The 24,534-nt window shown below is 43.3% G+C and overlaps 1 protein-coding gene across 2 annotated transcripts in view; it reads right to left on the minus strand.

Moving 5' to 3' along the window:
* The window catches only part of L3MBTL4 (L3MBTL histone methyl-lysine binding protein 4), a 374,898-nt gene that overhangs the window by 190,385 nt on the left and 159,979 nt on the right, over positions 1 to 24,534 (minus strand). For both annotated transcript variants that reach the window (XR_010836709.1, XM_059039839.2), the window contains exon 13: positions 507 to 621. Coding sequence is in view for 1 of the 2 variants with exons in the window: in XM_059039839.2 (XP_058895822.1) it covers positions 507 to 621 (115 nt within the window). In the remaining variant the exon portion in view is untranslated. The remainder of the gene's footprint in view (positions 1 to 506; positions 622 to 24,534) is intronic.

Consider the following 24,534-nt stretch of genomic DNA (forward strand, 5'->3'; position numbering starts at 1 on the left):
CCTAGAAAGACAGAAATAATGAAGATACCGATATAACAGGAGGTTGTCTTTTTTTCCAATTTTTACAACTAAAATTTTTTTAATTGCTGAAATTTAAAATACTTCTGTTCTTCTAAAACGTTTTGAAACCTACGCTATAAAGCAAAATCAATTAAGATGAGATGTTTAAGAAAACAAAAAGTACTTCAGCTAAAAGTGAAGGTCAAAATTAGATGGATTTAGACCTGGCTCAGTTTTCCAAACTAAAACGTGGAAAACAAAGATTCGGCCAGACAACATTATCAAAATAATTCCTTAATGTTGATAACTCTTCATTTATATAGAGCATGTCTTTTGAGGCTTAATTGTGAATAACCGGCTTTCAGTGTAGCTATAGTGCTGATTCATCAATTCACCTATGTGATATTGAGCTTTAAAATACTTATAATGACATGAAATAAACAGCATTAAGATAGGCTCCAGGCTAAGTATTTAAAAAGCAACAACACAAAGAGCAAGATACTCACGATGTGGCACTTCCAGGGGATGACCTGTGACGTCACACCATCCGATTGGGTGAATGTCAGGGCTGTCTGTATCCATCCAGTAGTCATATTTGTGGTCCCAGCCATCAAAATGGACCTGTTGGAAATGAAAACTTAGTAATCAGTATATCACTGTGCCTGTGTCAAAATATTAGAGAACGTATCTCTGAAATTGAGATTAAAATTGTTGTAATCTCACATTACAGCTGAAACAATATTGAAACTGTGCTATGAAACAACTTTCTAATCTAACCACCAAAGGCTGTTGTACCAATTTTTCCAAAAAATTTAAAAAGTTGTTACATTAAAAAATCTGTCGGGACTTCCCTGGTGGCACAGTGGTTAAGAATCCACCTGCCAATGCAGGGGACACGGATTCGATCCCTGGTCCAGGAAGATCCCACATGCCGTGGAGCAACTAAGCCCATGCACCACAACTACTGAGCCAACGGGCCACAGCTACTGAAGCCCAAGTGCCTAGAGCCCGTACTCCACAACAAGAGAAGCCACTGCAATGAGAGGCCCACAGACCACTACGAAGAGTAGCCCCCGCTCACTGCAACTAGAGAAAGCCCATGTGCAGCAACGAGGACCCAACACAGCCAAAAATAAATAAATTTATAAAAATAAATAAATAAAAATAAAAAATCTGGATTGATTAGAATTTGAAAGGATAGGACGAATCCATTTTCCCATCTAAGATATTCTATGATGTTGTTGAGAGAACACTTCCTGTTCCGCAGCCACTGCAAGAACAAAGTCAGCATCCTCAACAATGAGAGGCACCATCTGACACCAGTATAAACCTTACACTGACAGGAAATATATGGAGTAGAGTAAAAGGCAGCAATAAATGTCAAAATCCTGACAAATGAGAGATGGGGCCATTGAACTAAAAGAGGCAAAGAAAGCAGATAATATGTGCTGCTAAGGTAGAAGGATTGAGAGCTATCTTAACAGCTATTAAAGGATGAAGTGTAAGTTGTCAGGAAACCTGAGGACATGACAAGGTAGAGCCCAGTCCAGCAAGCCTACTGGTTATCACTGTATCACATCTCACCTACACAACACACACACACACACACACACACACACACACACACACACACACACACACACTTACTTCACATATATACAAATAAGTCTGAGAATAATGAAAATAAAACCCAATTTCTGAAGCAAAAAGCAATTACTTTTGAAACTTATCACACTCCATGTTCTACAAGTTTCATAACTTGAAAGAATCCAATTTATTTGTGAAGGCAAAAAAAAAAAAAAAAGAATGGTAGTATTTCATTGTAAAATAACTTTACTTATTCTCTCATGTATTTTCTGTTTCTATCAATTAAACGGAGAATCTATCCTTCTCAGTGTAAAAAAAAATTCCTCATTAATTCATACTTTGAATGAAAAGAGCAAGATGTATAGCGTTATAATAAACTGAGATGTAAGTATTATTACCCCCCCAAAAAAAAGAAAGGTAAAATTGTATGGAGTAAGTGCCAAATAAAATCCCAACATTTTTTTCTCAAGATCCATCTTTCCAAGTAAGTTGTTCTCAAAGTGTGGTTCCCAGACCAGCAGTATCAGTTATCACCTGGACAATGCAAATTGTCAGGCCCCAATCCAATCCTACTGAATCAGAAACACTAAAGGATGGGGCCTAAGGGTCTTTGTGTAAACGAGTCCTCCAGATGCATCTGATGTAAGCTTAAGTTTGAGAACCAGTAATCTTAGGAACAACAATCAGAACAATTCTTCTACCACACTGAGGCTTCTGCACATGACAGAGTAACAACTATAAAACTGGACAAAATATATGAAGTGGTGTTTTCAGACACTGGACAACAGGCAGCACAGAAATGTGATTCTGGGCTTCGCTGGTGGCACAGTAGTTGAGAGTCTGCCTGCCGATGCAGGGGACACAGGTTTGTGCCCCAGTCTGGGAGGATCCCACATGCCGTGGAGCAGCTGGGCCCGTTAGCCATGGCCACTGAGCCTGCGCATCCGGAGCCTGTGCTCCACAACAGTGAGAGGCCCGCGTACCAAAAAAAAAAAAAAGAAATGTGATCCCTAAGTGCACCAAGATGAGCCCTGAATGTCATCTTGAAGACCATTTCCTCCCAGCAGCACAGGGAGGAGAAACATAAAAAAGGAGTTGGGCTGTGCTGAGGAGACAAAGATTACAGTTCAGAGCTGAGGAAGCAGCTGGAAATTGGAGGACAAAGGCTGGAGAGGACAGAGCTCCAAGAAGGGGACCCCAGAAGTCTAGGTGGGTTACTCACAGGACCTTGGCCAAGGGCTGGACTGCACATGTGCAAGGTGAGACTTGGTGAAGCCAAGCAGAGAGCAGCTGATACAGAGATGATAGTGAGACAAAGACACTAGAGGACACACGTCACTGGGAAAGTAGAGAGACCAGAGTGGAGAGAGCTCAATAATACCATGAGACTTTGACCGAGACACAAAAAAGTCCATAGTGTCGGAGTCAGAACCAAGGCCTACTCTAGACCAGCCCTAAAAAAGGCTAAAATTAAGCCTCAACATGATTAAGAGACCACCAGTAATTAACTGTCTGATAAAACCAACTACCCTTTTTAAAGGAAGACAAATACTCCCAACTCTGTACACTGTATCATTCATAATGTCCAAGGTAGAATAAAAATTTATTAGACATGCAAATAATCAGGTGAATGTGAGCCATACTCATTTTTTTTTTTAAGCAGTCAATAGAAAGAGACCCTGAGTTGACCCAGATGTTGTAACTAGCAGACAACATCTATTTATTATTGGGACTTTAGCTATCAAAATAGGTTCAAGGGTTTAAAGGAAAAATGGTCTTGATGAGGGAACAGATAGGGAATCTGGAAATGGAAACTATAAAAGAGAAACAAATGGAAATTCTACAACTGAAAAGCAAAATTAAAAAGTTTCCGGATGAGCTTAACAGACTGTAGGTGGCAGGATAAAAAGGTGAGTGAACATGAAAACAGATTCATAGATATTATTAATCTCAAGTATATACAATAAAAGATTTTTAAAAATGAAAAGAGCCCAAGTACTTATGAGATAATATCAACTGGTCTAACAAACATGTATCAGTATTTGGGGTCCAGAAGGAGAGGTGAACATGGAGTATAAATAATGGCCAAACAAGACAAAAGTTGAAAGAATAATGTCAAAAAATGTAGCTATTTTGGCCCCAAATGCCAATTTATAAGCTTAAGAAGAACAGCAAAACCCAAGCAAAATAAATAGAAAGGAAAAAAAAAAAAACAACTAGGCAAATCATAGTCAAACTACTGAAAATGAAAGACAAAGGAAAAAATCTTGAAAGCAGTCAGAGAAGCACAACAAATTACATACAGAGGAACCATGACAGGAGTGTCAGCCAACCTCTCATCAGAGACAGCAGAGGCATGGAGACAATGAAAGCAAAGCACTGAGAGGAAAAACACTGTCAACCTATGATTTTAAATTTTATAAAAATATCCTTCAAAAAGGAGTAAAATAAAGGAATTTTATTTTACTGAAAAAGTAATCACCTATGGATTTGCAGTACAAGAAATATTGCAGGAAGTATTTCAGCCTGAAAGTAAATATTACCAGTGGAACAACAATTTTGGGAAAAAAAATGAACAAAGTAGGAAAATCCATTCTATTTCAGCTCTACACTTACTGTAATGCCACAATCTTAAGACAGTGTTGTTCTGGCATAAGGATAGACAAATATATTTTTGGAACAGAATAGTGTACATACATTGACATATATATATACACAGTCAATTGCTCTTCAACAAGCACAACAAGGTCATTCAATAAGGAAAGGCCAGTCTTTTCAACAAATGGTACTAGACCCGCTAGATATCCACCTGTGAAAACAAAATGAACCCGCTAACACCTACCTCACATCCCACGTACAAATTAGTCTGAAATGGATTATAGACCTAAACATAAAAGCTAGAACTATCAAACTCAGGAAGAAACTTAAGATAAAATCTTTATAATAGTAAGATAGTCAAGAATTTCTTAACATAAAAACAGCACTACCCATAAATTAATAAACTGATAAATTCAATTGTCATCATAATTAAAAACTTAAGTTCTTCAAAATCATCGTTAATAAAAAGGAAAACTAAGCCATAGGCATTCGTAATACATTTACCTTAGAAAAGACTTAACAACCTAATAAATAATGGGTAAAAGACTTGAAGCTTCTTGGAAAAAAGAAGGTTCATGAATGGTCAATAAGCAGATTAAAAAATCCTCAACATACTAATTCATAAGAGAAAACAAAATGACCAGCTATTACACACCATAAATTAAATGACTGACAACGCCAATTACTGGCAAGGCTGTGGAGCTCCCAGAACATTCATACAATGTCAGTGGGGCGGTAAAATTGTACAATCACTTTAGGAAATGGTTTACTAACGTTAAATTGTAAATCTAAATATATGCCAACTCTGCGATGCCTGGAAATTCCACCCAAAACAGATGAAAATACAAAGCCGTGTGAACAAGTAAGTATTCCTTGCGGTTTCATTCAGAACAGCCAAAAGCTGGAAACAACCTAAATGCCCAACCCCAGGTGAACATCCATTCACAAACAAGTGTGGTATATGCATACAATGACCACTGTCACCAATAAAAAAGGATGAACTGTTTATTCACGCATGAACATGCATCAGTCAAACAGACACCATGTTGAGCACAGAGGACAGACTTGGGAGAGCGCACACTGTGTGTTTCCGTTGGTGCAAAGCGTGACAACAGTCACAGAAAGACCTGGCTGTCTGGGAGGGGGGCGGGGAGCAGCTCTGACCACAAAGGAGCACAAAGGAACCTTCTGTGGCATTGGAAATGGTCCAAATCTTGACTGGGGTGGTCGTTATATAGGATATACATTTCTCAAACTCGTCAAAATCCACACCGAAAATCTGTACATGTTATTGTTTGTAAATTATACCTCAATAGAGCTATTAACGTTTAAAATATTTCTACATTCAGCTGCTGTCATACAGGGCTGGCTGTTCTGATCTGGTACTATGTTTATTTATGGTGATACTTCAGCACTCTGGACACAGCCAAATTGCATGTGACTGCCAGTACCAGGCAACTAAGCAGTCCAGCTGTGAAAGGGCAAAACTGGCATCCTTTCCAGAATGACGCCTGCTGCTTTGGATTTACCAGTAGACAGAAGTTTATGTAAGTGTGTATAATGTAGTGAAGGAGAAAGAGAAAATTTTCTCAAGCTTTAATATTTCAACCCTTTCAATGTCCTTCTCTTTTAATTTTGCAGTGCAATTGTTTGTTTCAAAAGCAAGAAAACCACCTCTAAACAAACAAGGCAGGTCAAGCACTCCAGCCAGATCCTGCGTACAGGAGAGTAAGGCCTTTCTATTTCGGCTATTGGACCCGAACCTGGAAATCCTACTGTGGACTTTAGGTCTAAAACTGAAACAGTAAAAAGATAATATCTTTAAAAAAATGTTTCAAAAGCAGATAGACATGATTTTTTTAGGTACTCTATTCAACATTCTCTCCTTCTGTTCATTAAGAAATATTAAATTATTCTTTCCAAGGCTGTATGCAATTTCTTACAATGAAAACAGTAGAAATTTGAAATGCCCCTTTCTAATCCAATGATATGAGGCACCCTCCCCTACAAGGGCCATCGAAACTTGGAATATATAACCAAATTCTGTATTCATGTGTGTTTTTATGAAAGATATTTTCATATCTTTGGATCTTCATAACTTTGGAGGAAAATCGAATTTTAAGAATTCTAACCAGATGGTCATGTTACTAAAGGAGAGTGGCACTTTAAGGATATTTACAAAGAGTCCTTTTGTAAAGCAAAGAATAATTTTGAAAACCAAATCATCTCCAGCACTGTATTTCATACATTTATGATTTTTCACGTATTTGGGTTTGCATAAAGCTAAGTAAATATAGAGTCTTCTTGCTCAGATTTTGATAAACTGGAAAACAAAGGTCAGAAAATCAAATTGGTCACTGTCTCAAGTTCTAATCCTTAAACGGACAGTGATGTTTCCTGATGGTATTACCACTATATGCATTAGTTATCAGATGGTTGGTAAAATAACTTGGACACTTAAGCACTAGGATCAGCATATAAAGAACCAAGGGCGAATCCTTCGTGTAAACCCAGAGCTGGCCATCATCTGGACTGGCACCGTCCTTCTGGCTTTGCCTCATCATTTACCATCCAGAACCCACACCGGGGACTTTCCCCGGACCCCGGAGCTTGGCCACTCTGCCTCCGTCACCCTGCCGCCCTCAAGACTCCTGGCACCGTGGCTCACACACTGTCACACCTCGAAAACCATCAGCTGAGTAAGATGCACGACGGTAATTATTACTCCTTGCTGCCCCTTTGGGCAGTTGGAAAATAAGCAGTTATTTATCTATCGAGGAACAGGGGAGCTAAATTTAATGCTCAATCATAACAATTTTATTAGCCTAAGTGATTATTATACTTGTTTGCTCCCGCTATATGGTTTTAAAATTTTTAATTTCCATTTTAACAGCCTTACTGGATATGTGTATTTTATCGTCAGAGGCCTCAAATCTATTTTTAAAGGCTTATGGGGAATGAATTGTGAGCACTTATAGGTATGATGTGAAGTTATTTAGAAAGAGGCTCTACTGCACCTGAACCTGTCTACCTTTAAATAAATGCATTTTCAGTTAACTTAGACTTAGCCTTAAATTTCATTCTAGAAAGAAGAACTGAGTTTTCATATATTATTCCAATACCCATTACTCATAACTCGTGGTGCTAATAAGACCACAGTAAATCTTGCTTCCAGTGGTGCAGAGCTCTGCTGTGGGTCGGGTGGGGGACACAGGAATAGCACTGAGGACAGACATCTGTTCGCGGCAGGACAAGCATGCTCATATTGCGCCATCAAAACACTCCACAGTCTAAGAGCAGGCATGCCTGGTAAGGCAAAAGGGATTCACTTTTGTTGTGTGCCTACATATTCCAGGCATAGTTGTAAAAAATATATATATATATTCTCATTTAATGACAACTATACATTATTTTCATAGATGATGAAAAGGAACCTTTTAGGAGGTTTGCAGAGATCAGACAGCCAGTAAACGGCAAAGCCAGATTTAAGCTGAGAAAAGTTTACTGAGAGAACCATCCAAAAATAAAAATTGTGAGGCTATTTGAGAACACTCTATCTAAGAATCTATTGTAGCAGAGGTAAATTACATTTTTAAAATATAAAAAGGCATTTTCTGCCATTTGCAGTGACACGGATAGATGTAGAGATTGTTACACAAGAGTGAAGTTAGGTCAGAAAGAGAAAGACAAATATCAGATAATATTGCTTATATGTGAAATCTAGAAAAGTGGTACAGATGAACTTATTTGCAAAGCAGAAACAGAGTCACAGATGTAGAAAACAAACTTATGGTTACCAAGCGGGGAAAAGGGGGTGGGATGAATTGGGAGATTGGGATTGACATATACACACTACTATGTGTAAAATAGATAGCTAATGAGAACCTACTGTACAGCATCGGGAACTCTACTCAAATGCTCTGTCGTGACCCAAATGGGAAGGAAATCTAAAAAAGAGTGGATATATGTATATGTATAACTGATTCCCTTTGCTGCAGGGCAGAAACTAACACAACATCGTAAGGCAACTATACTCCAATAAAAGTTGATGCAAAAATATAAAAAGGCATTTTCATAACGAAACAAAGCAACATGGAATAACACGGGACTGCCGTCCAGAACTACCTATACTTTCACACATTAAACATTAATTCCATGTTGAGCCAATCTGCTTATGTGTCTATCCAGACGAGAACTGACATGGAGGGACCATGAAGGAAAAGAATTGCGATAAAAAAGTGAATATACCTTTTTTAAAAAAATTATTGCAGTATAACTGCTTTACAAGGTTGTGTTAGTTTCTGCCCCACGGTGAAGTGAATCAGCCATATGCACACACATATCCCCTCCCTCTTGGACCTCCCCCTTCCATCCCACCCATCTAGGTCTTGACAGAGCACAGAGCTGAGCTCCCTGTGTTTTACAGCAGGTTCCCACTTAGTTATCTATTTTATGCATGGTAGTGTATGTATGTCAATCCTACTCTCTCAATTCCTCCCACCCTCCCCTTCCCTCCCTGTGTCCACATGTCCGTTCTCTATGTCTGCATCTCTATTCCTGCCCGGGAAATATGTTCATCTGTACCATTTTTCTAGGTTCCACATATATGCGTTAATATATGATATTTGTCCTTCTCTTTCTGACTTACTGCACTCTGTATGACAGACTCTAGGTCCATCCACATCCCTACAAATGACCCAATCTCGTTCCTTTTGATGGTTGAGTAATTATACTTTAAAAAACTACCCTCTCTGCATATTAGCTCTGTTTGACATAGATACACAGGGGTTAAGAAATGTGCCCAGCATTTCCAAGTCACTGATCGTGATTTGAAAACCCTGACTCCCCTGAGCTACCGCTCTGTAGTTGGAATTGCTGCCCCTACATTCCTTCCCACTCTTGGAAAATTAGCTCCGTTCCCTTCCCTGCTAACTGCCCCCAAAGCTCATCTGCTTTTTCACAGATACAACTGCTTCACCTTTCATCTAGTCCATTCCTATAGTAAGTATTATCGAAAAAAACTTTTAATCATTAAACTGGAAAATCAATAGTTTCACTATAGCTATTCTAAAATTCTTTCTTTTTCAAGGCCACTGCCCAATTCATCCTATTTCTTGGGCAGTGGTTTTCAAAATTCAGAAATGAGCAAAATACCAACTTTTCCCTGCCCCTACCAGGACCTGAATTTGGGGCTGGGGGAGTGGATGTCAGGAATAATGCCTGGAAATCACTTTTTTTTAACTACACGTCCTATTCTGCTGAAGATGGTTTTTGGATAAAAATTTTTGAAATGCCTCTTTAGTGCGTCGCCATGACAACAAGTTGTTAATCAACTGAAGTTGCCATCAAACACAATTATAGCCAAAGCAATCAAAATAACTTAATTTTTAAAAAGCGATAGACTTTTAAAGAAAATTTTGTAAGACAGTGAGTCCAAGAGAAACGTGGTTGAGGGCATAATGCAGAGGACATTCAACTCCAAATGTTTCCATTTGTGATAAATATGTCTATCTAAGTTTCCACTTCTTTATTTCTATGGTTACTGTTTCAACAAATACAATTAGTTTTTCCCATAAGATATGTTTTTCCCACAGGATTCTTGCAAGAAATAAAAATGCCAAATTTCTAACAGCATCCCCAGGGCTTTAATCCTTGTTAACAGATCTTTAAATATTTCATCAGAGTTGTGCATAAAACAGCCACATTCAGGGCTCCAAGGCCACAGATCTGTGGGTAATATCTCAGGAAGAAAAACCTCCTTCATAAGCTGTGTGAGGACAAACTATCTCAAAATCAGCTTATGGTTATAACTAACATAAATTATTTTCAAAAGCTCTGCTGTAAGATCTGTAAAGTTTTAAGCACCAAGGCGGCGCTGGCTGCAGGTTCCCTGTTAATGTAAAGGCCGTCCCCGGTGCTCCCTCGCCAGGCTGCCACCCTTCCCCCAACTTGGGGCACCGGCCTTTGCACTGGACACTGTTTCAGCATGTGCCCTTCAGTCGTCCTCATGTGATGGATTTCCACTTTGGATCCTGTATCAAATTACCAAGGATTTTCTATTAAATCACACACTACAGGCTACCTACTAGATATTTTGGGTTCAGTTCCAGACCACAGCAATAAAGCGAATATTGCAATAAATTGTCACACCAATATTTTGGTTTCCCAGTGCATATAAAACTTATGTTTGTACTATGTTGTAGTCTTTTAAGTGTACAATAGAATTATGTCTGAAAAAAACAATACATACTTGACCCTTGAACAACACGGGTTTGAATTGTGCGGGTCCACTCCTATGTATTTTTTCACTAAATAGGTACTACAGTACGGCAAGGTCCCCCTGGTTGAATCTGCAGGTGCAGAACCATGGGTACAAAGGACTGTAAAGTTACATGTAGATGTTCAGCTGCTGAGAGGCTGGCACCCCAACCCCTGCATTGTTCAAGGGTCAACTGCACATACCTTAATTAAAAAGTTATGATGTTGGAAAAATGGCACCAGTAGACTTGACCGATGCAGGGTTGCCGCAAATCCTCACTTTGTAAAAAACACTGTATCTGCGAAGTGCAAGAAAGTGAAGCATAATAAAACCACTAACCCAAAAGGGACTCGAGCTGCTTACAACAGAAGATAGGATTTCTTGTTAAGAGTAGTAGGACATGAGTCACGTGAAAGAGAAGAAAACTGGTTAGGTCTTGAGGCACCACATAACTTACTGTCCAAATGGGACCTTTTTTTAAAAAAAAAATAAATTTATTTATTTATTTTTGGCTGTGTTGGGTCTTCGTTGCTGCATGCGGGCTTTCTCTAGTTGCAACGAGTGGGGGCAACTATTGCGGTGCGCAGGCTTCTCATTGAGGTGGCTTCTCTTGTTGCGGAGCATGGGCTCTAGGCACGTGGACCTCAGTAGCTGTGGCACGCTGGCTCAGTAGTTGTGGCACACGGGCTCAGTAGTTGTGGCTCGTGGGCTCTACAGCGCAGGCTCAGTAGTTGTGGCGCATGGGCTTAGCTGCTCTGCAGCATGTGGAATCCCCCCGGATCAGGGCTCGAACCCATGTCCCCTGCACTGGCAGGCGGACTCCCAACCACTGCGCCACCAGCGAAGTCTGAAATGGGGCATTTTTAAGAGTAAGAGGGAGCAAGCAAGCATTATTAACGATTACACAGTTCCAACAGGCATGATCCAGGACTATCCTAGCTAAGCCAGGATATGTAATTTCTCTTGGTTGTCTAAGGATGATTGCTGCAAATAAATAATTCCCAGATTTAAAAAAAATTTTTTTGGATGGATGGCTATAATGTATCAGGTAAAAGAAACTGCTATAAACAGGCGTTTACTAATGTGGTGGTGAGAGGGAGGGGAGGGGATGCATTCTACAGTCTGTGCTGAGAGCTTAGGCTGTCAGTGAGCCTGTGCCTCTGGACAGTGACCTTCTCCACTATTCTCAGTTTTGCTCCCCTCCCTCAGGAGGGTCAGGGTGGCTAGATATGGCTGCATCCCCCTTGCCAAGTCAGTTAGGCTCTGATAATGCCCTAGCAGGGTAGGCTCCGGTTAAGGAGTTTCCCCTAAGGGCAGGCCTTGTTAAAAAGAACCAAGTGCTCTGATATATTCCAAAACGGTTCCTTTGCCCCTCCCCGTGCCAGATGTGTGAGGGGAACTTTCTCCCGTGTTCGTGGTGGTTGAGCTCCTGGTCAAACTTGGTCTAGCTCCTATTGGTAAATCTCACAGTACCGTGGGTGCCCCCCCCATGACTGGGCCGCAGGAGTATTGAGCTCTGGGTTGTCCACATGGAGCCTCCAGTAAGTCATCAATTAAGGTTCAGGTCTTCCTGTCCCAACCCTGGTTCCCAAGTTGGCCTCTGTTCCAATATGCCATGACTCCCTGTGTCCGCCCGTCTGTCTCTCCAGTCTTGGGGAGAGTGGTTTGCCCTGTGTCCTCCCCGCACTTTTGGATCCAAAGAAGAGCTGTTGATTTTCAGTCCGTTCAACTTTTTACTTGTTGTTAGAATACAGTGACAACTTCCAAGCTCCTTCCATGTGGAATTCAAAACTGGAAGTTTCTTCTAATTTTTTTTTGTCACCAGTACCAGATAATATCTGGAGTATATTTGTTGAAGCATTTTAACACTCTATTTGTTGGACAAATGAACAAACAAGTGAATGTATAAATTCAAATATCCCCATTCAAATTATGTAAACATTATTGAACAAATATATCTAAAGAGCCCATTTAAGTTTAACCAAAACCTTATCCATTTATTTTATAGACCTACCTTCTGAGCTACCAACACTTTTCTTCCTTTCTAGTAAGGTGATATGGAAACACATGAAAGTGCTTAAACTTCTTTTGAGCCATTTATCCTTTTGGAGTACAAAGGGGACACATGAGCCTCTTGGTTATGATGGCTAATGTGTTGTGGGTAAACAAAAACTTTGATCTAACTAAAATTTTGATCTCTCCACACTGAGAGGATGGACGGAAGAGCCTGTATGTGGGGAGAAGGCATGGGGAGGGGGAAAGAGGCTCCATCTACATAGAGAGAATCCCACACCAAGTCAAGACATTGCAAAACAAGCCTATGTTTAGAGTCACAGATAAACACCGTAACAATTAGCTAAAATAAAGGAAAGTGGTTGCCTCTGCAGAGGCGGAAATGTGGGAGATGGAGGTCCTGGGACTAGTGTTTAATAACAAAACTTGGAGAATTAGGTTTTGCACTTTGTATAAGTGTAACTTGGACAAAAGTAAAAACAAACTCTAAGATGGGCAACCTAGTTCATGTCTGTGTCGTTGCTACATAAGGAACACAAGAAAAGAAACAGGATTTCAGTGTTTGTTTCGTCTGATTTATTTTCGTTGAAGGGGAATTCTATTTGGATTTTGTTAAATTTGAAGTGTCTACAGGATATTCACGTGAAAATGTCTTGCAGACAAATGAAATTAGTTCCTGAATCTTGGTCGAGAAAGGAGTCATAAACACAGAGGTGACAGAAGAAGCCACAGGTGTGATGTACTGACAAAGAAACAAGGTGAGAAATGCAGAGAAATAGGCAGCGCTAGATGGGATATTCTCTCTTCTTCCCTCTGGATCCACATGGTGCCAAGGAAACTGACCATCAGGGATGGCATCAAAGCCGCCTCTGTCCGTAGGTTTCTGGTTGGGATTTGGCCAATGAGAAGTATTAGCAAAGTCTAAAAGGACAGGTGGTGAGCAAGGCGGATGCTAACCCAGGCCTCCTTCGGTTTGGTGGTGGCTTTTCCTACCTGAGGCCGGGCTCCTGCCCTGGGCCCTCTGGCCGCTCCTGTTCCCTCCGGGGGCCAGCCCCTCCTCACTGGCTTCTCTCAACCCTGCCCCGGATGTCATAAACTGCCCTCGGATCCCGACTGAGAGATCTCTACACAGAAATCCTGTGGAATTCCAGCCTAAGTGGGCAGAGGAATGACAAGCAATAAAGAGCCTCTAAGACAACAAGGTGGAGATTCAAGACGGGACGGTGAAGAAAAGCCGAGGGAGGGAGGGCTGGTTCACAAGGTGTGGTCAGCTGTGCCATGGCCGTAGGAGAGACACGGGAGAACCTACGATGCCCACGGAGGGCACGGCAGCCACAGCAAGGTGACAGGTCTCGGTCTGAAGAGTGAGTAGGTACAAGAAAGGAAACAAATGTAAAACATGCTTTCATAACCCTGGTGGCATAGCGGTGGAGCTTCCTCAGGAAGGACGTGGTGAGGACTGCACGGCTCGGTCCTGTGATGGGGAGACCCTGCAAAAAGTGACTGGAGGGGCTTCTCTGGTGGCACAGTGGTTAAGAATCTGCCTGCCAATGCAGGGGACACGGGTTCGAGTCCCAGTCTGGGAAGATCCCACATGCCGTGGAGCAACTAAGCCCGTGTGCCACAACTACTGAGCCTGCTCTCTAGAGCCACAACTACTGAAGCCTGTGTGCCACAACTCCTGAAGCCCACGCGCCTAGAGCCCGTGCTCTACAACAAGAGAAACCACCGCAATGAGAAGCCCGCGCACTACAACAAAGAGTAGCCCCCGCTCACCACAACTAGAGAAAGCCTGCACGCAGCAAAGAAGACCCAATGCAGCCAAAAATAAATAAATAAAATAAATTTATTTTAAAAAGAAAGAAAGAAAGAAAGTGACTGGAGATGGTGATGAAGAAACGGGATGGAAATGGGATAAAGTGACACGTCTCAGGAAAGAGAAGCGGCGGCTTTCTCTGAGGCATGTGTGACCGGTACGCGTGGCAAAGGCAGAGGGATGAGAAGTTGAGGGCGAACACAGGGTGACCTCCAGACTCCCAGGCGCATCAGAGGCCAGGTCATCGGCTGAGGCTGAGGTGGTACAAGGTCAGAGAGGCGAGTCAGGGCAGCAGATTATAAACCGGCAGAGGCACCATCCTTTCCGTTGATTTTTGTCCCGTGGTGGATGGAGGTCTGGAGGAGTGCAGGGTGCGTGCAGCACCGGCCCTGGATGGGGAAGCCGGGGAGGCCGGCAGGAGAGCTGGGTGTAGGTGAGGCTGTGGATCAGGAGGTGACAGGGACACTAAACAGACAGAGGCCCTGCTCAGAAACTGCGATTCCAGACCTTAAAATCTCAAAACAGGACATGCACCAAAGGTTGGCATCAACGATTCTGTCTTCTCTGCTCCAGCCTGGGTTACTGATGACAAGAGGGAACCATCTTGCACTGCTGGTAGGAATGTAAATTGATACGGCCACTATGGAGAACAGTATGGAGGTTCCTTAAAAAACTACACATAGAACTACCATATGACCCCGCAATCCCACTACTAGGCATATACCCTGAGAAAACCATAATTCAAAAAGAGTCATGTACCAAAATGTTTATTGCAGCTCTATTTACAATAGCCAGGACATGGAAGAAACCTAAGTGTCCATCAACAGATGAATGGATAAAGAAGATGTGGCACATATATACAATGGAATATTACTCAGCCATAAAAAGAAATGAAACTGAGTTATTTGTAATGAGGTGGATAGACCTGGAGTCTGTCATACAGAGTGAAGTAAGTCAGAAGGAGAAAAACAAATACCGTATGCTAACACATATATATGGAATCTAAGAAAAAAAAAAGTCATGAAGAGATTAGTGGTAGGACAGGAATAAAACACAGACCTACTAGAGCATGGACTTGAGGATATGGGGAGGGGGAAGGGTGGGCTGTGACGAAGTGAGAGAGTGGCATGGACATATACACACTACCAAATGTAAATTAGATAGCTAGTGGGAAGCTGCCGCATAGCACAGGGAGGTCACCTCTGTGCTTTGTGACCACCTAGAGGGGTGGGATAGGGAAGGGTGGGAGGGAGGGTGATGCGGGAGGGAGGAGATTTGGGAACATATGTATGTGTATAGCTGATTCACTTTGTTGTGGAGGAGAAACTAACACACTATTGTAAAACAGTTATACTCCAATAAAGATGTTAAAAAATAAAATAAATAAAATAAAAAAAACAGTAGTGCACTTAGAAAAAGGATATTACCGTCCATTCATACTCAGAGTAAGTGTGTGCAAGCTGCAGATGTTTATTTTTGCAAATACATTTGAGGTATCTTTTTTTAATCATTTGTTTAGTCTCTTTTTACAAAAAAAGAAACAACTTGTATTTCACTCCAACATTACTCAGTTCAAAGGTTTTTGTCTAAAAACTCAAATCATAGTAGATGAAGATCTTGGCTCTATTTCAACATTAATAGCTATGGTTAGTAGGTTTCATTTACATACTGATTATGTTCATGTCATATGAAGTACATCAGAGGTCATTCAAATAAATGTATATTGTTTCTAAAGAACAAAGAGATGGGGCTCAAAACTGTGTTATGACTTTAAAATTCTGTACAATTTTCTTATATTTACATGTACCGCGCCCTCTGAAACAGGTATCCATCCAGTTGACTGCAGAAACCTTCTCTTTTCACGTGTAACTGAGTAATTATCTCAACCACAACAATGCATTCTGAAAATGGATTAAATTTCTGGAGAAAATAAATAATGCTCAAGCCAGTGAATAACTTTCAAGCATTGGAGGAGAATGAATGTTTGTAATTAACATGGTTGCTCATGTTTTCTAAATTTTCGTTTGTAATTCAACATGAGAAATCTAAATTTTTTCTGTTGAAAATATAGTTGCTGGCCCAGAGGGCTCTTGGTACAGAAAAAAACAAAAAACAAAAACCAACTATTCACCACAACGTGGCTTCTGCCCTCTAAAACTGCCCACCACACAGCTTAATGTAATGTAAAATAAAGTATCATACAAAGGTCTAATCTTCTCAAGCTAGTTATCTACTTTATTTTAGATAAAAGCCAAAAGAAATCATCAATGTTCAGCCAGAAACTTGTTTCCAGTGTTTCAGTACATATGTTCCTGAATATCTATGCCTATCCATTCATTCCCCGCCTCTCTCCCACTTTTCTACCCTGATAGCCTTGGCCTTGAAATCTGAAATCAGCAACTGTTGGCCTTCACTCAAATCATACACCAGTCCTGCTAATCTCTACACAGATCATTCTTAAGAATTAATTAATTACATTTTAAATTATGTGTATAGTTATATATAAATATTTTAATATAATTATGCATATATTTGTACACATGTTTATATGTATGTATCTATTACATATATACATATATTTTAATATTTATGTGTATGTATGCAACATAATTAATATTGAAAGTTTAGTTTATTAAATGTTTAAAACGGCAACAGATACATTAAGGAGTTCTGCCTCTAGTTAGGATGGTGAGCACTAGGGCAATTAGAAGGTCACTTACAAGTACTACAATTAGGAAATATCTAGAAACTAACTACAAAACTATAAACGCAGAGTTTTTAATGAACTGTATGTACAGAGAAGTATAAATGATCTAAAACCAGGCAAGATGGGCCCTTCCTCAGCAAGCAGAGGGTTCTGCTGGGAGGAGGGGCAGCCAGTGGGGGGCTGAGGAACCAGAGGGGCTGGCTAGACACACTGGCATCTGGAGGAACCCAGATCTGGACCTGGTTCTCTCCTGTCTGGGTGTTGCTGAGTGCCTAAGGGCACAGGAGGCTGGCGGGGCTGGAGGGCGGGGCTGGAGATCAGAGAACTCTCCTGCAATCTCCTGTCTTGATCACCAGGGAGGGGAAGGTGCCTGTAATGCATATGCAAAAGCTTTCTCAATACTTTTGAAACCAGAGGTGTAATAAAACCAAACCTGCAGCCGCTCCCAAACCTAGCTCAATTCCTACCTGACCCCCAAGTGGTCAGTCCCTGTATGAGTGTCCTGTGCCTGCTGTAACAAACTACTGCAAACTTGGTGGCTTAAAACAACAGAAGTCCATTCTCTCACAGTTCTGCAGGCCAGAAGTCTGGAATCAAAGCGTTGGCAAGGCTGCACTCCCTCTGAAAGCTCTAAGGGAAAGCCACCCCCCACCTCTTCCAGTGTCCCCGGGCTCCAAGTACTCCTCTGGCTTGGGGCTGCGTCTCTCCATGCTCCCGTGTCTTCTCGTCTGTCTCTTATAGGACACTTGTCACTGGAGTTGGGGCCCATCTGGACAATCCAGGATGATCTCATCTCAAGATCTTTGACTGAATTACATCTGCAAATACCCTCTTTCCAGGTAAGGTTCCAATCATAGGTTATCTAGGTAGGGAGGTGAAACTATCATTCTGGAGGCCACCATTCAACTCACTACAGTCCCTTACACTAGCTGCCTAAGAGAAGAAAAAGCATGGCCTCTCTGGAGGAAAGTAGTATCTACTTTAGTCTTTAGAGTAGATGTACACACATCCAGCCTACACACATCTTTCATACACACATCCAGCATACGTGAAAAATTATGAAATGTAAAGAAACAAAATAATGCAACTCACAATCAAAAGATATACAGCCAACAGAGGCAAACCTACAGATGATCCAGATGTTGAAATGAGTGGTCAAAGACATTAACATTATTATTTTAAATATGTTAAAGGAAATAGAAAAAAGATAAACCAAATGGATAAATGATGGAGAAATGCATCAGAAAAACATATTATCTACAAAAGAACCAAGTGGATATTCTAGAATTTAAACTTCCATATCTGAAGTCAAGAATTCATTGATGGGGCATAACAACCGACTAGGGAACAGCAGCAGGAAGGACAGACCAACAGAAACTGTCTGAATTCAAGCACAAAAAGACAAAGACTGGAAAAAAATAGAACAAATCATGAGAGAAGTGGGATACTCTCAAGTGGTCTTACGTAAGTGTAACTATCATTCCAGAAGGAGAGACAGAGCATGGGCACAGTCGATGTTTGACTAGATAATAGCTGAGAATTTTCCAAAATGTATGATGAACATCAACTCACATATTCAATTAACTGAGTTAATTCCAAACATGAAAAATACGGAGAAAAACCCACCAAGGCACGTCAAGTCAAACTGTTACAAAGGAAAGATCCAGAGATTACCAGACCAAACAGAAAGCAAGACTCAACTACATCTGCTTTTATATCTGATTTATATCTGCTTAAATCCATAAGGATAGAGAGATTGAAAATAAAAATGCTGAATTAAAGAATTCTGACACATAAGGGTACACTGTGTAAGACTCCACTTATAAGAAAGGCAAGAACAGCAGAAAATTAATCTATGATAAAACAGAAGTCAGAATAATGGTTATCTCTGGGGGTTCTGTGAGGGGTCTCTCATACTGACTGAGGAGGGCTTGAGAGAAAATTTTTGAGTAATGGAATCCTGATGGTAGTTACAGGGACAGATACATATATAAAAATTAATTAAGCCATACACTTAAGATGTGTACATTTAACTCTTTATAAATTATCGTATAGTTTAAAAAAACAAAATGAAGCAAAACAGGAATGGGCCCATAAACATTTACTCCAATGTGACGTGCATGCCAGTCCAATAATAAGATTATGAATTGACAAAACCCTACATAATCCTTCATTTATTCGTTCATTCAATACACCAATACTAACTGAGCACTTACTACACACCTGGGAGTATTTTAGGCACTAGGAATATATCAGTGAACAAAACAGGAATACAATGCCTTGTGTTTTGAAGCTCACATTCTAGTAGGGATAATCAGATATTATCAAATCAAGTAAATTTTTTAGGAAGTTAGAAGGTGGTAAAAATGGGGAAAAGATAGAGCAGAGTTAGGGGGGTTAGGGGTGTGCCAGTTGGGAGTTGTTGCAATTTTAAATAAAGTGGCAAAGGGAGGCTTAACAGAGTTGAGGGAGTTAGAGATCTGGATTATGGGGGAGAATGTCACAGATACGGGGAGCAGCCGATGCGAGGACCCCAAAGCCGCAGCCTGTGTGCTCAGAACAGCACGGAGTCTGGGTCAGTGGAAGCAGGGTGAGCAAGGGAGAGAGTGGGGAGGGCGGAGGCCAGAGATGTGACGTCAGGAAGGGCACGGGCCTTGGCTTTGACTCCTGGGGGAGATCGGGGCACTAGAGGGCTTTATGGAGAAGAGTAACATGCCTCTCCTGTGTTTTCAAGGGTCGGTCTGGCTGCTGCCCTGGGATGGCCCGGAGCACAGGGCAGGTGGCCAGGTTGGAAGCTGGGAGACCAGGTGCAGGTGAGCAATCTGGTGGCCTGGACAAGAGTGGGGTCAGCAGAGGTGGTGAACAGAAACCTGATTCTATGTATGTTTCAATGCTGGAGCCAAACAGTTTGCTGTCCGATTTCAGTATGTTTTTGACGTGAGCAATGGGAAGGATGGAATGGCCTTTGCCCGAGAGGGAGAAAGCAGTGGGCGGAAAAGGCTTAGAGAAGAGGATCAGGGATTCAAATTTGGGACACGCCACGTCTGAGATGCCGATCAGGTACCACCTGGACTCGTGGAACAGGCAGTTGAGACAGGAGTTTGGAGTCCATCAGCATATAAGTGATATTCAAAGCCATGACATTTGATGAGATTTCAAAGGAAGTAAATACAGTTGAAGAGGTCCGATGACGAGCCCTGGTGCACGCAGATATTGAGAGCTAGGGAAACGGTAAGGAATCAGATAAAAGGACTCTGAGAAGGAACAGCCAGTGAGTGAAAAGAACAAGCAGAGAACGTGGTGTCCTGGGAGCGAGATGCAGAAAGTGTTAACAAGAGCAAAGACAGCTCCTCCAAAGAGGTCTCCTTCCAACGGAGGCAGAAAAATGCCAGCAGACTCCAGAGGGCGCAGGGCACAGACTGGGACTGGGGTGGGGCAGAGTCGGGAGGTGACCTGGGAGTCTGGGCTTCTTGGTCCAACAGCCAGAAACAGGGATGAGGGGCACAGTTCCCAGTGGAATCAGAGTGAGCGGTGGCAGGCCTGGGGTTCTGGGGGATCGGGCGGAGCGGGTCCTGAACCTTCTCCTCGGCTTCTGGGGGTGAAGGAGAGGCAGAGCGGGAGACTGGGACCCCTCCCAGCACAGGGACCACCCCTGAATGTGCTCTACATCCTCTTCCATCAGCTCTAACTCACTGGCCAGCTCGTAAGCCCTGCTCTCTGGCCGAAAGCACCCCAGGGAACACCAAGGACAAAGGAGTCTTCCAGCCCCAGCAGGGGCTCGCAGGGCTCACCACACTGTTTTGTGGGGTTGGGGAGAGAAGACCTACCCCCATTCAATGTCTTCCAGGCAAACTTTCCAAAATTAAGTTACAGAGAGCAAAGAAGATTTGAGCCTATTTAAGTCCTTCCCACTGGAAAAAAAAAATCAAAGAAATTCTGTAGTTTTAACTTTTAAGAGTTTTAGGCGCCAGTGAGTATTACAGGGATCAGCTTCATGCTTTACTGAAATTCAGGAGCACAGCTGCCCACATTGCCACCGAAATAAGTAAATATCCTGTAACTCAGGTGAAGAAACTGACTCAGTGAGCAAATCTGCATGAGCTGCTCCCCTCCAGGGGGTGGGTGATGGTCACTGCAGCCCATCCTCCTCTGAAAACTGGCCCAAATGCCACACATTGGCTGCAGTCATCTTTGTCATTTCTTTTAAAAACATTTTTTTCGGGACTTCTCTGGGTCAGGGAAGAGTCTTACCCAGTGGGTAAGACTCTGCACTTCCACTGCAGGGGTCATGGGTTCGATCCCTGGTTGGGGAACTAAGATCCTGCATGCCACATGGTGCAGCCAAAAAAATAAAAAATACTTTTTTTTTTTTTTTTAGTAAAGGAACAACTATGGCATCACAGCTATCACCAGTTTAAAAGCAAGCACAGTGGGAAGTAGCCCATTTAACTAATGACAGCCCATGTGCTGCGCAGGCCAAACAACGGCCCGTCCCTGTCATTTCAGCAAAATCAGAGCATCTAACAGGAAGGTCTCTGACTCTCCACTCTATGCGCTGTGGTTCTTAGCCTGGAACTGCCAAGGCAGAGAATACCAGAGCACCGGAAGACCAGTAAGGAAGACAGAGGCCCCCAGACGGGAAGTCGGCAATAAAGGTGCAGCAGGCAACTAGGCAACACAGGCAACTAGGAGAAGTACCGAGGAACCCCGATCTCCACCCTGCTGTAGCTGGGCAGGTGAGCTGAGCCCTCGCTGCCACAGCAGAGTGGCTGCTCCCTCCAGTGCTGGGCAGTGGAAACACTGTGGTCCTTTCAAAACCGACAGACCCACAAGGGATCCAAGTTCCACCTCTCGCTAGCCAAGTGACCTTGAGCACGATGCTTATACAGCCTGACCTTCGAAGTCCTCAGCACAGAATGGAGGTGATGGTGCCAAGCTCTCCCAAGTGCAGGGTTTCCTAACTGTGAGCTGTGATGTATGAAGGTGCCTGATGCAGAGCAGGCGTCACAAGCAGGGATCATGGGTGATGTTATTATCAGGTGAAGAAGAAAAAAAAAGCAATCTTTGGAGGTGACAGTGGCGTTAGGGTGGGAACCCGACAGTTCATCAGGAGACCGTGGTCTGGGGCTCTAGTCCATCAACCTCCAGTGTCTGTTCAGGCAGACACTGCCTGAGAGCAAACTCACCTGAGCCACACCAGGGGATCTGGGCTCAGCGGCAGGTGGTCCAGGGAAGGGAAGCAGGCTCCTATCTGGCCTCAGAGCCCCGTCGCCTCACCTGGATGTGTGGAAGCCTCCCACCTGGAGCCGTGCACTCTGGAGACGGGGTGTCAAACCTCTCACCCCTTACTGGGTACTGGATTACTTACTTGCATATTTACCGAGTAAAGCTGAGCTAACCGATTTGCCAGGGTTTTCTGCCTGGTGTTAGAGCTGCACGTGGCCAAAAGCAGCTGCAGTGGATGGTGTGACACGATCATCCATTTGGGGCAGATACACTGGGATAAATCAATCTCTTCTAACTCTCAGACTCTTTGAGGAACAAACACAAATGTATGCAAACAGCAAATGCAGAAAAGCCTCACCAACATTTCTGCAGCTGAAAAATGGCTGAAATTTATTTTTATTATGAAAACATTATTTTAGGGATAAAATATTTTGTCACTGAGGAGAAAACATTCTTAAAATTCCATGCAATCCCTGCTTGTTCTCAGTTTAATTTCTGCAGATGCCTATTGCTTATCTGATTGGCCTTATTAGCTATTCCATAGAGCCTGGTTTCCCTGTGCTAGAAAAACAAAATGGAATTTTGAAGAACGATTTGCAAACCAACCCAGAACAGAGAGCATCATCATACGTGTTGGTGGACCCTGACGGTCAGCGGCCGAGGGGACGAGGCGTCGGCTTCCCCGCCCCAAGGACGGCTCCTCTGTCCTCTGCACTCCTGCCTGTGCCTGCCTGCTGCAGCCTCAGCCTCGCCCCCTACATCTCTCCTGCAGCTGCATCCTGCTCACACGGTGGGTCACACGGTGACTAGGACACGCCCAAAGCACACAGGGCGGTGTCAGCATCACTGGTGACTATGTCAATGGCTACTTCTCCCACAAGTGCAAGAATTACCCCCAATTAGTCCCTAACCTAGAGCCCCTCAAACAGAACCTTGGAATCTCAACTTGACTTTGGATACACATAATTCCTACCCTTAAAATGCGGGCCTTGGGTTGAAATTCTGAATAGATTATCACTAGCTAAATCACATCATTTATGAAACCGTTTGCTCCTACAGAGCTATCTACCCAAAAAAAAGTGTCCAAAGCCTTGTAAGTGTAAAACCCTGATCCCCTCTCCCAGGTGAAGAATGCTCCCACAGGAGTTGAGAGACTTCAGTGCAAAGCCCGAATCCTCTGAGCATCTAACAGTATCGGTGACATCCCCAGAGGGCAGAGAAATGGCTCTGACTGCAGACCTTCATCCTGACATCCAGAGACTGAGGACCACTGCTAAGGGCGAGTGGCGCGGCGCTGACTGTACCGCTTTTCATCCGAGCCTGAGCTGCCTTCCTCCGGGGTCCAGACCCTGCAAGCACAGGCAGCGAGACTCAGCCAGACCCGACCCCCCGGAGGGAACAGTGGGCCACTCAGAGGACCCTAAATCCTGGCTGCTGACCCCTTGCGCCCTCCCCTTTCTGCTGGAGCAGGAGGACAGACTGTCCCCAAGGGGCCGCCGTGCCACGTCTCAGTGGAGGAGCCCTGCCGGGAGGAAAGGGTCCCCAACCCTCCTCCCACGTTGTGGGGAGCGCTGGGGGACAGACACGGAGACAGACCTGGAGAGCAGGTGAGGGAGCAGGAGAAAGACTGGCAATGCTGCTGCAGACCCTGGATTCAGCCGCGCTTGTCACCTGGCCTACACCCCATGTCAGTGAGCCAATCACTCCTGCCCCTTTTCACCTGTGCTAGGTTAGTCCTGGATTCCTCAGGACTGAAGCAGAACCTTGACAAACACTCCTTAAGGAATTCCCTCAGAATGAGAAATTCCACCCAAAAGGCATGGCCGTGCGGGGCCCTGCGTAACTTAGAGACAAGGCTAGAGAATTGGGCCTAACACAGCCGCCAACAGTTATGGTCGGTACCGGAGGCCCTGGCGCTCCCGCCACTCTGGACGGTACTGACCAGGCCTCTGTCTTGGTCCCCAGCGGCCGACACTGGCCTTTCTCAGGTGTCCTCTGCCTGCGCAGCTGCACCCTGGGCTCTGCTGTCCTCTCATGGTGGCCACTGGACTCCTGCTTAGGGCAACTGCCAGACTCACGTTTGCACAGATGTAAACCCACGTGCGTTCACGGCCACCTCGGAGTGCTGGGGAGAGCCCGGCCCAGCGCGGTGGACGGCCTCCCCGCTCACCTGCACCCTGAACCTCTGAATCCAGCCCGCTTCTTCCACCCCCTCCCCCTTTCTCGATGCCTCTCTGCCTCCCAAGCTAATCTAAAGCCGGCTTCCACCTTCCCTTAGTCTCTCTTTGTATTTTATTGTTGATGAAACATCACATTCCTCATAGCAGA

Source organism: Kogia breviceps, chromosome 15 (genome assembly GCF_026419965.1).
Source record: "Kogia breviceps isolate mKogBre1 chromosome 15, mKogBre1 haplotype 1, whole genome shotgun sequence".
Classification (NCBI taxonomy): domain Eukaryota; kingdom Metazoa; phylum Chordata; class Mammalia; order Artiodactyla; family Physeteridae; genus Kogia; species Kogia breviceps.